General features: G+C 43.0%; 1 protein-coding gene across 1 annotated transcript in view; it reads left to right on the top strand.

Moving 5' to 3' along the window:
- myo3a (myosin IIIA) overlaps positions 1-15,011 on the top strand; it is a 73,856-nt gene that overhangs the window by 46,232 nt on the left and 12,613 nt on the right. The window contains exons 12-31 of the mRNA XM_071328790.1: positions 708-812; positions 941-1,024; positions 1,197-1,399; positions 2,334-2,432; positions 2,558-2,672; positions 3,983-4,109; positions 5,029-5,239; positions 5,437-5,584; positions 7,029-7,182; positions 7,701-7,789; positions 8,000-8,129; positions 9,139-9,233; positions 9,540-9,584; positions 11,547-11,630; positions 11,971-12,176; positions 12,321-12,432; positions 12,548-12,710; positions 12,867-12,956; positions 13,070-13,193; positions 13,761-14,967. Coding sequence (XP_071184891.1) covers positions 708-812; positions 941-1,024; positions 1,197-1,399; positions 2,334-2,432; positions 2,558-2,672; positions 3,983-4,109; positions 5,029-5,239; positions 5,437-5,584; positions 7,029-7,182; positions 7,701-7,789; positions 8,000-8,129; positions 9,139-9,233; positions 9,540-9,584; positions 11,547-11,630; positions 11,971-12,176; positions 12,321-12,432; positions 12,548-12,710; positions 12,867-12,956; positions 13,070-13,193; positions 13,761-14,967 — 3,591 coding nt within the window. The remainder of the gene's footprint in view (positions 1-707; positions 813-940; positions 1,025-1,196; positions 1,400-2,333; positions 2,433-2,557; positions 2,673-3,982; positions 4,110-5,028; positions 5,240-5,436; positions 5,585-7,028; positions 7,183-7,700; positions 7,790-7,999; positions 8,130-9,138; positions 9,234-9,539; positions 9,585-11,546; positions 11,631-11,970; positions 12,177-12,320; positions 12,433-12,547; positions 12,711-12,866; positions 12,957-13,069; positions 13,194-13,760; positions 14,968-15,011) is intronic.

The raw sequence follows: 15,011 nt of genomic DNA, 5'->3' as shown, positions 1-15,011 counted from the left end.
GATTCTCCGGTACTTTTGTATACTTTCTTGCCAGTAGTTCTGAAAATAGTTCTGAAAGTAGCGCTCACGAGCCAGAAGCGGTACCACGTCATCGCTCTCAAGTGTCAAGTTTTCTTAGTCATATGTATGGTATACACATGGTATACACCGTCCAACGAAATGCTTACCCGCGGGTTCCTTCTCAACAATGCAACAACAATTAGATATAATAAAAGGAATATGAACATAAAGTAAATGGCTCACTCTCGCTCTGCTGTGTGTGCATGATGCGCCTCTTGCTAGCTGTCCCTCAATTGGCGAGGGGCTGAAGCTCATTGGTTGAACTCGAGTTGCTAGGGGGCTGGCCCACGTGTGGGAAAATCTAAAGAAAATGGCATTATCTTCCAGAAAACAGTTGCTTTCAAACTAGGGATTTCGTGGCTCATTGATGTAAGATCGTAATTATGCTCATAGATTAGGCATGTATGAACTACACAATGACACAACCAGCTCAAAGAGGGAGGTTAAAAAAAAAATACATATTACGCTCCAAAGTTCCAGAGCATGTCTTTAAATCTCTTTATCTTTTTGCTATACTAGAAGGCAGCTAGAAAGTTGTTGTATTTGATTCAGCCCATTTTAGCTGCATATAGTGTAGCTAACTTACTTGTTGGTATCAAATTCAAATGAAATCCCCTCACATGTGCCTTATCCTTTTCCTTGCACAGTACACAAAGATGTACATAGGAGCGAAACGCACCGCGAACCCGCCACACATCTTTGCTGTTGCTGACATAGCCTACCAGTCCATGGTGTCATACAACGCAGACCAGGTACACAAGTCCGTGTCAACTGTAATGTATGAATGATACAGTACGTTCCACTATGTGCTGTACAAGCATAGCAACATGTCAGTAGACCAGAATACCATAGTAACTGGGGACTGGTTGTTTCTGTGCAGTGCATTGTTATCAGTGGAGAGAGCGGTGCAGGAAAGACAGAGAGCGCCCATCTATTGGTCGAGCAGCTCACAGTGCTTGGAAAGGTGAGATACGGTGGTAAGAATGACATAGAATGTAATTACGGCACTTCATGTTCACTTGTGACGGCAAACATGATACTCTGCCTGTTACAGTGCACCATTGCAGATCATGCTTTTATTGTTACTCATCGCTTAAAATGATACGTTTTCATGCTGATCGTCCACATCTTTGCAGGCCAATAATCGCTCACTCCAAGAGAAGATCCTATTGGTCAATAACTTGGTGGAGGCTTTTGGGAACGCATGTACCGCCATCAACGACAACTCCAGCCGCTTCGGGAAATACCTGGAGATGAAGTTTACCTGCGGGGGGACCGTTGTCGGAGCGCAAATCTCCGAATACCTCCTGGAGAAATCCCGCGTCGTACATCAGGCCACGTAAGACCCCTCAGACAGCTTCACTAAGGCATTCATATGGCCCTCATCTGACTGGCACATAGCCTTCGTGTAATACGTATAAGGCATTCTTGTGACTTTCACATGACAACAACATTACGATTGTGGCCAGTGGCCAATTAATGTGTGTGTCCATCTATTTGCTCAAAAGTCATTACTTCTATAATTTCTTAGCAGCCTCTGGTCAAGAAGGGCAAGGGATAACTGGAAGATTTTTTTCTCTGTCCCTCTGAAGCTGGCGGAAGTGCCTTCCCACTGCAGTTTATTGCTCCTGTTGTATTATCCCATGACCAGGGAGTGCAGAGAGTAGAGAGAGCGCGGATAGCTTATTTCCTGTTTGATCAAAGATTCTAGCTGTCGATGTCTCCTCATTGGGGCTTCAAAGGGTGACTTTTTGCTCTTGGTAAATAAATTCAGACTGCGGGTGAAGGATCGGTGCACTCTCTGAGAGTAATGTTGTCTGTCAGTTAACTATGTACCTACTGCCTAGATTCAAAGTGTCACTTCTCTCATGGGGTCATATTGTCTTAGGTGCCAAAAGTCGGTTTTCTTCTGGAATGGAAAAATATATGTGGGGGGAATAAAATTATGTTAAAATGAGTGGTTTAAATGCAACCATCATGAAGCCTATAATCGGATGTGATAAGTATTGCATGACAAATAGCTTTAAAACTGATGACAGTCTATCACAACTGACTTAACACAGCAGTCTAGATTAGCTTGGTTGCTTGCCAATTATGTGTTTTGGAATACATCTTACTATGTCTTTGGCTTTTTATGAGATTGTAAATAGGCTTCTGGTAATCTTAGGCAACCATAGCTGACAGACTTGGATGGGATTAATATTCTTTGTGTTTCAATCATCAAACATATTCATATGTGATGACATATACCTGTCGTGTGACTGTCCTTACAGAGGTGAGAAGAACTTCCACATATTCTACTACATCTACGCTGGTTTAGCTGAGCGGAAGAAACTTGCCCACTACAAGCTATCAGACAGCAAAACCCCAAAGTAGGCCCCACAATTAACCTTCCTATCTCTTGTAACCCTATACTTTCCCAAATACCCTACTTTGCTGCCTTCACCCCACCAATCATGACCTTATTTGTGGTTTATTTTCCTTTCTTCTGTCCCAGATATCTGTTCAACGAGCACATTAAATTGGGCCCTGACATAGTGAACAACACCTTCTACAAGGAGCAGTTTGACGCGGTGGAACAGTGTTTCAAAGTCATCGGCTTTACCCTGGAGGTACATACACTATAGTACATTGGGTTCATTGCTTATTCCTAAAGCAAAGAAAACCAACCTCCTGTCCAAAGGTTACACACATAACCGTTCTCAGTTAAAGCCTGGAGGATTTTTTACTAGGTTGCTCTCTATGTGGAGAGTGTCTTTGCCATGTCATGATGCTTTATAAAAATAAACAAAATGTATGTTTCGTCACAAATGGCTCCTATTTTATTGCCTTGGCTGTGAAAAGGGGAAATTATAATAAATGAGGAATTCAAAGGAGAGAAAAAAGAATTAATGTGCAGTAACTGATGTGAAATTTGCAAATGGCCATAAAGCAGTTCCAGGAAAAGAGGCCCATTCTGGTTGAACGGTCAAGAGAATGATTTCCAGTGTTGTTGTTAGCTGTCATATGAGTCAGTGTGGACTGTGGCATGAGGCCTTGTACAGTCTGCAATTAGCAACATGGACACTGATGAAGCCCAAGGAAGTACCGTAAATAACTGATTGCCTCTGGGTTCCACAAGTCAATAGTACTTATCGTACGTACAGTATAATCACTATAATCGCTAACCACTCTGCTAGTATGGCTACCTCCCATTCTCCTGTCTACCTTGCACATAAAGAAAGGGTGCATCTAAAGTGCATTTCTGATTTGGATTAAATGGATTCTGATTTGATTTTGATTCATTAGGATCCCCATTAGCCGACGCCAATGGCGTCCGGCACAAAACGGAAAAGACATTACAGACAAAATACTTTAGAATTTACAGACATTTAAAAACATTAACATGAATTGTGTGTGTGTGTGTGTGTGTGTGTGTGTGTGTGTGTGTGTGTGTGTGTGTGTGTGTGTGTGTGTGTGTGTGTGTGTGTGTGTGTGTGTGTGTGTGTGTGTGTGTGTGTGTGTGTGTGTGTATCTATCAGTTACACATACATGTCAGTACATACACACAAACAAGTAGTTCACATTGGGGGAGAGGTGTTTTAAACCGTGCTAGCTTTTGGATAGCAGCTCCCCATCAAGAGAGAGCAGGGTTATCACGAGCTTGTCGGTGTCATGTCAGTCTGAGTATAGTGACATTAGGACACGGCATGTGACAGTGATGCCAAAGCCATCAAACAGACATGATGTAGGAATTCTGTCAGATTGTAGGCTACCAAGCCCCAATGCTATTAACTAGGTAGTTCCAATCGAACCACTGAATCTATGAAAAAGCCTTCAGATGAAATCTGCAAATGAGTATTCCATGACTTTGTATCAAAGTATGAATGTGTTATATTCTGAACAATAAGGTCAAGTTTAATCACACGTTTTGAACCCTTAGGAGCTGGGCAGTGTGTACAGTACTCTGGCTGCTATCCTAAACTCAGGCGACATTGAGTTTGCCTCTGTGGCCTCCGAGCACCAAACCGACAAAAGCAACATCTCCAACATAGCAGTTCTGGAGAATGGTGAGACACAGACGCACAGTCCAGCACCTGGTGTGATGTAAAGCTAACATGACTCTCACCTCTTTCCCCGCTAATGCCCATTACCTCTACAGAGTGGCCAGCCTAGCGTGAACGCTGGAGACATAAAGCACTAAAGTATCTCCAGCCTGTTTACATGCAGTCCCTTTAAATTCAGCTTGACACACCTGACATTAGTTGTGTTTGATGATTTTAATTTATCCCTATCTGAGAACCCTTTGAATAACCCTCTTTGGTTCCAGGTAGAACCCTTTTGGTTCCAGGTAGAACCCTTTTGGGTTCCATGTAAAAACCCTTTCCATAGAGGGTTCTACATGAAACTCAAAAGGATTCTCCTATGGGCACAGCCGAATAACCCTTTTGGAACCATTTTTTCCCCCTAAGAGTGTGGTCTTCCATCTGTATCATGGTGTGAGAGCCAGTTATCTTATTTTACCAGCTGCAGTTTGAAGAAGTGTTATCTCGTTTTGATAAATGTGAATGTGCGTGTCTATGTCAGGGTGGCTGTATTCATGTCTGTGTGTATGTTGAGATTTGTGTCCTTGTTTATGTGGAGTGCCATGTATGGTTTTGTTTTGCTGATGGGCAAATGTGGGATATCTGCATCTTTTCTAATAGGACCTATTTTTTTGGACTATGTTTGGTTTATGTGTAAAGTACGTGTACAGGATATCTCTCTGAATGTGTACATTTTCATCATGTTTGCATACACATACAGTATATCGTCCCAACAATGTCCTCCCTGCTGCCTGTCTACACATACCGCATGTCTATATCATGTGCACGTTTTCTGTGTTGTCTCTGCAAATCTACATGCAAACGTCAATACCGCAGGGCCGTTTCTATGGTGACAACACCCAGTACCTCTACATTCTTTCCATCCCTGGGTTTCTCCCCACAGCGGCGTCGCTGCTGTGTATCCGTCCAGACGAGCTCCAGGAGGCCCTGACGTCCCACTGCGTAGTGGCCCGGGGCGAGACCATCGTCAGGCCCAACACGGTGGAGAAGGCCACGGAGGTGAGGGACGCCATGGGCAAGGCCCTATACGGCAGGCTCTTCAGCTGGATCGTCAACCGCATCAACACCCTGCTCCGACCCGACACACACCTAGGGTAAGAGAGCGTGTGTGTGTGTGTGTGTGTGTGTGTGTGTGTATGTGTGTGCCCTGAAAATGAACTTAAACCTCACTAGTAGGTGCTAATCATAACGACTGTCATCATTATAAAACCTTCCTGATCTGTCTCTCTCCGCCTCATAGTCTCTAATACTCTTCCTTAATACCTAATCATTTCTGATCTCCCCCTGACAGAGAGGACGACAAGGGCCTGAACATTGGCATCCTGGACATCTTTGGCTTTGAGAACTTCAAGAGGAACTCGTTTGAGCAGCTCTGCATCAACATCGCCAACGAACAGATCCAGTTCTACTTCAACCAACACATATTCGCCTGGGAGCAGGTAGCCCATTCCTCCTTGTCGCTAACATAGTCGTCTCTCTCGGAAATAGTATGAATACTCATCTGAGTGTGCCTGTGCCTCCAGGGAAGCATTTCAAAGCACTTTTCACCTTTGGATACGACTTGATTTCCATTTAAATGGTGATAATGCATCGTCCTTTGTCACCTGGCTCTTTAACAGAGTGCGTAACGGGTGAAATATCCTTCCGCTTGCATTTACGATGGGGAAAGGGTTGACAATTCCCTAGCCGTGGTCTCTGGGGTGCGCTTTTGCCTCGGGCAGAGAATGGTTTGCTCATGTTAAATGCTTTAGTCTAACCCCATAGAGAGGTTCCATAAATCATTGCAAAGGAGGGTCAATTAGGAGTTAAAGACAGTGTAGGATGTAAACTCGCACTAGGGCAAAGTCTGGCATAAGGCCCCGACATATAGATGTACTGTATGTACAGAACGCAAGGCTTTTTCTGCAGTGCTAAGTGTACAATATATTTGTCTAAAATGTCCTGACTAAATTCTGCACAGTAAGACATCTGTAAAACCATGTATATCTCTTCAGAACAATCATACCGGTATTGTAACATCAGGCTCTTGATAGACTACATCCTTCCTGAAGAGAGTAAGAATATTTACTTGTTTTTATCAGACAAACAATAAAGAGCAAAGCCCAGAGGAACAAGCTCTTCCGATGCTTGTCTGTGTCCCTCTGTTGTTCTGGAATGCTTTGTTTTGTTTCCTCAGGATGTTATTTCAGCAGCGTTGTCCTACTGTCCTGAGAAGAGGTTGCAGATTCAGAATGACTTTACCTGAGGCTAATGCTGTGTTCTGTTCCAGATATTAGATGCCTTGTGAGCATGCGCGAGCGTGTTTGTCTGTGTGCCTGTACCCATTGTGAACATGGGTACATAAAAGTAGAGCAGGGCAGTATCGACAAAAATCCATATTGCAATAAATTGCCTGGATTGATGCCATAACGATAAACAGAACGATATGTTTGTGCACCACAGTTTTTTAAATTGTCTTTTATACTACTAGTAGTAGTTTGATGGTTGTAGCTATCAATTGTCCCATTAACAATCACCCATATTAGCAAACTTATTTCATTTAAAGCTTCACATTTCTCTAGTATAGGCTACTTATCATAATGAACGTGCGATAAGTGATCGGTATGGTCGGTGTCGCTAATGTTCGGTTTGTCGTCCCAGCTCTACCTAAAAGCTTTGACGTTGTATTTCAATTGTGTGCTTCACCTCTAGAGAGACATACTGTATGTTCTTTGATGTTTCTGACTCATAGTTGGGCCTTGACTTTATCAGGTGAGCCGAACATGAAGAACTAAACTCAACCTACCGAGGGGGATGTTATCTGTCCGATATGGTTTTGGTTTCATTCAAAACCAGCTTCACCGTTCCAATTTAAATATTTCTGTCCCTTACCCTCTCCTATAGGACGAGTACCTGAATGAGGATGTGGACGCCAGGGTGATTGAGTATGAGGACAACCGTCCTCTCCTGGACCTGTTCCTGCAGAAGCCCATGGGCATGCTGTCACTGCTGGACGAGGAGAGCCGTTTTCCCCAAGCCACCGACCAGACCCTTGTAGGCAAGTCCCCACACAGTCCTCACTCAGTCCCCGTGTAGCTACTAAGATCTAATCCCAAATGCCTCAGGGCAGTGATCGGTGTCCTGGTTAAGTGCCCAACTTGGCCCCATTTTCATTATGGCCCCCCAATGGTTGTCGTGCATTACCCTTTTCGCTGCTTCACATTGGTGGTGGATGAGGTGAGCTCCCTCCATTACTATGTAAAGCACTTTGGGTGTCTAGAAAAGTGCTATATAAGTCCAATAAATTATTATTATTATTATTATTATTACGAAGTGTACACCAGTTTTATCCTGTTAGCTAAGCCACTCATCCACTCAAGTCATGAATTATTCAATAGGTTCATTTAGGAGGACCTAAAAGTAGTTTAAACATTGCTTTTTAAATCATTAGCAGCCTTGCAAGTATGTTATGTGTATGCATTCTTGTTTATTCGGTCATTACATTATGTTTACATGCTTAGCCATCCAGCTTGGACTGCTAGTTAATTAACCCGTGTGAACTTTTGTCCATTGCAGAGAAGTTTGAAGACAACCTGAAATCCAAAAACTTTTGGAGACCAAAAAGGGTGGACCTTGGCTTTGGAATTCATCACTATGCTGGAAAGGTTATAATACATAATACATCCTGTCTAATACATCAAATATATGTTTTAGGTCAAATATTTAGAGTTGGCAATAATAATGAAAAAAAGACAGGATATGGGAAACCCCAACCCTTAATGTGAATAACAGTAGCAGGTGAAATAATCTGAGGTTGCTGTAAAACCGTGTTTGTGCGTACAGGTCTTCTTACCCCCTCTGTTGATCATGTTTAGGTGATCTACAACGCTGCAGGCTTCCTCTCTAAGAACAGAGATACACTACCGGCAGATATTGTTCTTCTGCTGAGGTCGTCAGAAAATCAGCTGATTCGCAAACTGGTCACCCACCCGCTCACCAAAACAGGTAAACACACATGGCCGAATAGCAACTCTGTCTTTTAGCACAATCAACTAACCTATGTTTTCACTTTGTATGTTATAATTGAGGTAGTCTCTCAAATTGACAGTTTTCTTGTCAAGCAAGGCATCGATTTTATTCCCGTCTGACTCTCTCCAGACTTGCCTTGTGGTGATTATTCAAATATTGTATCGTAACAACCTCAATATATATAAGAAATTAATGCCGATGTAAACAAATGTGTTTATTTGTCTAAATTGAAATGCTAAATGCCAAAGAACCAAAGAAAACCGGTCCATGTCACTTTTTTCAGTGCGGCCTGTTGTTATTGGAGGCAGGGCTTTTGTTGTGACAAGCTGGTCTTTGCAGCGTGAGTATCCTTCATAGGCAGAGGACGCGGCCAACTGAGCCCAAATCCAATCAGCAATCCCATAATCACTCTTTAATATACCCCTGAAGCTGTTTTATTGAGCTACGGCAACCTCTCCTCCCCCTTTGTACTGCCATCCCTACTGCCCTCATGAAAGCTAACACGATGACATGCTAGCACGCTACTGGAGAGATTAGCAGAGAGCGAGTCCACTGCTCTATAGCTGTGTGCTATTGAAATAGCATCGGCCTATAGCTATACACCTGACATTATCAAGTAACATGGAAATTCTGGCTATGTTTGTTGATGAATTTGCATGGCAGATGTTGCATCACTAATTTTGATTTTTGGATTGCCTTCTTTTGCTAACTTGGAATTTTCCCTCTTTAGAGTTACTTGCTCTATGGGGTCAAGCTTGTTTCGTTTATTTCTCCCACATATTCCCTCCACCTTCTTCCATTTTAGTACAACTTGATTTGGTTATATTAAATATAAATGTCCACTTGCATGTCTAACTATTGCCTTTTTGTTTTTCCATGAAGGCGCTGATTGCCAGTTATCTCACTAACTCTTTCCTCTTTGAAAGTGTGGTGTAGCTTGTCAATTTGTTCTCAACGTCTCTCCCGCTATCTCTCTATCCTCTAGGTAATTTGGCCCACACAAAGGGTAAAGGGATGAACACACTCATGAGCATGCCTCGCACCCCAGCACACCCTCACCGCACCATGAACTTTGCCAAGGTACGGGTATAAGATGTTCTAACTTATTTTCTTTTATACACACTCAAACAAAGTTTATAGTTCTGTCACATTGCCTTTCTTGCTTCCCTTTTCTAATACAGTAACGCTAAGTGTCCTCGTTGTAATTCCATGTCAAAAATCTTTGAAAAAATAATGTTGTCTCTTTTTTCAGTCTCGCTTTCTCTTTCAGACAAACTAACCTTGTGTGTCCTCTCCGACTCTCCCTGTCTCTCTCTCTCTCTGTCTCCCCTGTCTCTCTCTCTCTCTCTGTCTCTCCTGTCTCTCTCTTCTTTTATCCTTGTAAAGATGGGAGTGCTTAAGTTATTCAGTTCTAGTATGTCACTCTGTGAGGTAATGGCAATCTCTCTGTCTATGTTGTATCTATGTTGTATGGCAAACCATCTACCCACCCCTAGGAAATAATAAGACTAGTCGTTTTACATTTGTTTTTCTTCATGGCTCGTCCAATTCCTATCCTTTCGTATTTCCCTTTCAATAGATGAGAGTGAGAATCTATGAGTTTGGCTGCAAAAGCAGTCTTTTTGATTTTCCTTAGAACCTCAGAGTGAATTGATTGTCTGATTAGATGTTAAAGGGGAGGCTTTCATGTGCGTACGGCTGGTAATTTGGATCTTTTCTCATTTACCTTGTTTTAATGAGGTTATTTCTGTTTATGACACCGCGCCCCATGATATTGACTCGTTTTCAGGATGTGCCCTTTACGCACTCGCAAGAGATTGAAGTCATAACATTATCAACTTAAAGTTGTTTGTTGTATTTCTGCATAACAACCTAAAGTTACCCCTAGAACGTATCTTCCCCACAAAAAGGGCACAACCCTTTACTTTCCAGTACCCCATACTAATCTGATTGTTAGGGGAAGAGGAAGGTAGCATTTTTTTGAAGTCACAATTCCCACTTTGTCAAACCAATTTTATATACCTGAGGGCCATTGGCAGAGGCTAAACCAGCCAATTAACTGTCTTTGATGAGTACATGAATGTATTTCCATTCATTTGCATATTTTACATTTCCGCCTAAGAAAGCACTTTAAAGACTCCTCCTGTAGTCATGAGAGTGAAAGTGTCATTTCAGACATGTTTTAGACTCATGGTGTAAAGGTATGTTTTGTCAGTGCTGTTGCTTTTTAGTGAGCAATGTGACTCATGTGCAATGTTTCAAGGTTCGTATGTGGCCGTGTCCCAGATTAGCATATCTTTGCATTTATAGTATGCGTTCTCCTTATTACTCTGCTATTGAGAAAATTGTCTGAAATTCTCAGAGGGCATTTTATGGAATAAGAAATGTCCCACTGATTTTCAAGTGTGTCTGGATTTTTTTTTTTATGTCAGTTTCACCAATGATCATAAGCAGGAAAATAGCTAGTTCCTCTGTGGTAAAATCCTTATAATCCATGCCATATCTAGCAATGCCAGTGGAAACAAACTGACTGAACACATACATTCTCTTATGATCAAGTGGTCACTGTCCTTTGTCACAAACGTCTAATTTCGTACCTCTGAAGACAATACTCAGCATTAAACATTTAAAACAAGTTGTCATTATGCAAACTTGATTCCTAACTTGATTCCTAACTTGATTCCTAACTTGATTCCTAACTTGATTCCTAACTTGGCTCGTGTTTGTTTATGCTTCCTCTTTATGCATCTCTTGCAGCCTTCTTCTCGGAAATTAACTCTCACCCCAGAAAAAAAACATGCGCCTTTCTTGCTTCTCGATCACACAGTACATATTCAAACGGTGATTGGTGATTTTCTAAATTTTGTGATTTTCACACAACAACAAAAATGAGAGACAATTCCATGAAAAAATACGATACACAAATGATTGGGGTAATAAGGCTTCTGAATGTTGATACCCAATTCAGGCTGTTACCTATTTGTTATTCACAGGACAGTATTTTGGGGTTCAGAGCCCTCATCTAACACATCATTGCTTTTCATGTTAATTACACATTAATGAATAACTTCCAATCCATAATGATTTTATACTCGTACCGTTCAGTCAATAAAAATTAAAAAATATTCTACAACATCTTTTAGGGCCAGTTTTCCCTAGACTGAGATTAAGCCTTGGTTTTAACATCATTCTCAATGGAGAATCTCCACTGACATGGCTTTTAAGTCCAAGACTGAAGTTAATCTGTGTCCGGGAAACTAGCCCATAGTATTTTACACTATATATAATACATATAATACTGTTTTTCAAAATTCACTGATATAACTCAACAAATACACCTACCATAAACCTGTGGTGAATCCTTTTGATAAACTCAGTGTTTTGTGTGTCCAGGGTGATACTGGAACTGGAGAGACCACCCACCATCCTAGAGAGTCCACCAACATGAGAACACAGACAGTAGCCTCCTACTTCAGAGTAAGAATGTCTCACTTGATCACTTCCTACATTACTGAGTGGATAGATTATCCCCAACCCTGGTAGTATAGCTCTGAATGGTAGTACAGTTATGTTGATAAACTGACTGGTAGTAAAGCACATTTGCATACTGTGACATGTAATGTGTACCTATTTATCTTATTGGCGTTGTAGCAGTACCCCTGGATAATTAGATTATAAATACTGGTTTACACAAGAAAAGAAAGCAACTAAATATGTCTTCTCATACAGGAATTCAAGAATAGGCATTTTCGTCTTATTCAGGTCTTTACCTGGACACTAGTTTTGATTGGATGCTTCCTGCCTCTTCATTCACCAGTATTCCCTAATGGACCTGCTGTCCAAGATGGTGGCGGGACAGCCCCACTTTGTGCGCTGCATCAAGCCCAACAATGACCGGCAGGCCAGTAAGTTTGACCGGGAGAAGGTGCTGGTGCAGCTGCGTTACACGGGTGTCCTGGAGACAGCTAAGATCCGCCGGCAGGGCTACTCTCACCGCATCCTCTACACCAACTTCGTCAACAGGTTGGTGATCCTAATCATAGAAAAGACTCCATAGGCTCCCACGTATTGCTTGTGAATGACTAGAAGAATGGAAGACTCATTTTGAGGGTTTTAGGCTAATAGTGTGCAGGAATGGTTTGGTAAGTCTAGTATTGGTTGTTGCAGGTACTACATACTGGCTTTCCATGCGCACAAGGAGCCGGATGCGAGCCCAGAGACTTGTGCAGCTATATTGGAAAAAACCAAACTGGAAAATTGGGTCCTGGGCAAAACGAAAGTAAGGTCACATTCATGGAGTATTTTGGAGTCTAATGTAAATGATTAGACAAATCTCATGGAGAGTATGACTGAGTCTACACCCTTCGATTGTGTTTCCATGTGGTGTCTCTCAGGTGTTTCTGAAGTACTACCATGTGGAGACCCTCAACCTGATGGTGAGGCAGACCACAGACCGCATCGTTCTGGTCCAGGCCTACGTCCGGGGCTGGCTGGGGGCCAAACGTTACCGCAAAATACTGGAGAAGAGAGCACAGAGCGCTGTGGCCATACAATCAGGTCAGTCCGTGGTCACTTTGACCTTATGACCATAGTTGAACCAAAACTGTCCCAGTTCCTTCTAAACGTGTGCAAATGCTGTTAAAGTCGTTATTATCATAAACGATAGTTCATATCTGTATGTTAATGATTTGTCTCTAATATATCGTCCACCAGCGTACAGAGGACATAAAGTACGGAGGAGATGTGCTGATGATAAATTAAGCAAAGACAAGTTTGAGACCTTCATCACCCAGTTACAGGCTGGTGAGGAGACCATGATGCTGCTTTCTCATTGTTTTCTAAGATCGGTTTGTTCGTGTTCAGAGGATACTGAGTACGTTTAGTGTAGCTTCAACTTGTACCATCCTATTCTGCAGTTTGCCGAGGTTACCTCGCCAAGAGGAAGTACAAGGAGCTGGTGGAGGAAAAAAACAAAGCAGCAGCTAAGATTCAGGCCCATTACAGAGGACACAGGGAGAGGAAGAGTTTCAAAAAGAAAAGGTAAGGACAACCATCAATGGATCTGCACTACGCAAAAACATAGTCAAATGTAGGACAGTAGATCCAGCACGTTTTAAGCATTGTGAAGTTAATGTTTTATTTAGTATGCATTTTATATTTAAGCACTAAGGCCCAAGGTGGTGTGGTATATGGTCAATATACCACAGATATGGGCTGTTCTTATGCACAACGTAACGTGGAGTGCCTGGACACATCCCCTAGCCGTGGTATATTGGCCATATACCACAAACCACCGATGTGCCTTATTGCTATAATAAACTGGTTACCAACGTAATTAGAACAATAAAAAGTATTTTTTTGTCATACCCATGGTATATGGTCTGATATACCACTGCTTTCAACCAATCAGCATTCAGGGCTCGAACCACCCAGTTTATAATTCGTATTTCAGTATTTATTAGGATCCCCGTTAGCTGCTGACAAGGCAGGAACTACTCTTCATATAAACGTATATGTGGAGTATACCCCCTATAGTTGTTCCAGATCATAAACCGTTTACATTGAGTTTGATTCTGTTCAGAGCAAAATCAACTGCATTCTCTTTAGGGAGGCCATTGAGAAAGACAGGATAGAGAAAGAGAGGATCGAAGCTGCCAAACTGGAGGAGGAAGAGATGGCCAAATCCGCCGTGGTCCTCCAGAGTAATTACAGGGGCTACAAGGAGAGAAAGAAACTCAGGGAGCGCCACAAGACACTGTCCGGAGACGAGTTGAGACTAAGGTCACCCTCACCTGTAGAGGTGGAGCCTGCTATTATGGAGGAGGATGAAGAGGAGGAGCAGGAGTTTGCAGTGGAAAAGGAAGAGGGGAATGGGTTGACCGAAGTTGCGGAGGAGGAGGAAGAGGATGAAGACACGGCCAAGGCGGAAGAGGATGACGACGATGAGCACACAGAAGTGGGTGAAGAGCTGGTGGACGAGGAAGACACAGAAATTGACGAGCAACAGAATGCAGAGCGAGCAGAAGGGGAGGAGGTTAACCCGGAACAGGAAGCTAAGGCAGCTACAGTTCTCCAAAGCAACTTCAGGGGCCACAAAGAGAGGAAGAGGCTGGTTGAAGAAGGCAAGATCCCAGCAAGGAAACAGAGAGTGATGAGCCCAACTGAAGACGAGACCGCAAAGGTAGAAGGTATGTCAAAACCAGCAGGAAGGACAAAGGTTCCAGAGACAGCAGCCGTGTCTGCAGGTGTGGAAGAGAAGGAGGAAGTAGATGAGGCCAAGGCAGCTACGGTCATCCAAAGTAACTTCCGTGGCCACAAGGAGCGCAAACGCCTGCAGGAGGAAGGAAAAATTCCCAAGAAAAAGAAGGCGAAAGAGGCCAAAGAACAACCCAAACAAGAACTTGTCCAGCCACAGGAGCCAACGCTAGAATCCCAACCAGGGCCGTCCATCGCAAGCCAGTCGGAGCCAGACGAGGAAAAAGCTGCCACCGTTCTGCAGAGCAATTTCAGAGGACACCGGGATAGAAAGAAATTCAAGGAGGAGAGAGAACGGGTCAAAAGGAGCAAGGAGGAACCCATGGTTGAGGAACAGGAGGAAGGGTTGAAGGTTGAGGACAGGGTTGTGGACCTAACCGATGTAGAGCTGGTTCGCATAGAGGAGACAGAGTCTCAGGGAGGGGATAGGTATGACGAGGAGCAGGCAGCGGTGAAGATCCAGAGCCAGTTCAGGGGCTACAAGGACAGGAAGAACCTGAAGGCCACCAAGGCCACAGCCCAGAGAGATACGGAGGAACTGGAGGTCTTTTCTGAAGAGGTAATCTAGTACTAACCCACTACAACCCACTTGATACGTCTGCC

The sequence above is a fragment of the Salvelinus alpinus genome, chromosome 10 (assembly GCF_045679555.1).
Source record: "Salvelinus alpinus chromosome 10, SLU_Salpinus.1, whole genome shotgun sequence".
In the NCBI taxonomy this organism is placed as follows: domain Eukaryota; kingdom Metazoa; phylum Chordata; class Actinopteri; order Salmoniformes; family Salmonidae; genus Salvelinus; species Salvelinus alpinus.
This window is presented reverse-complemented; position numbering and strand designations above follow the sequence as displayed.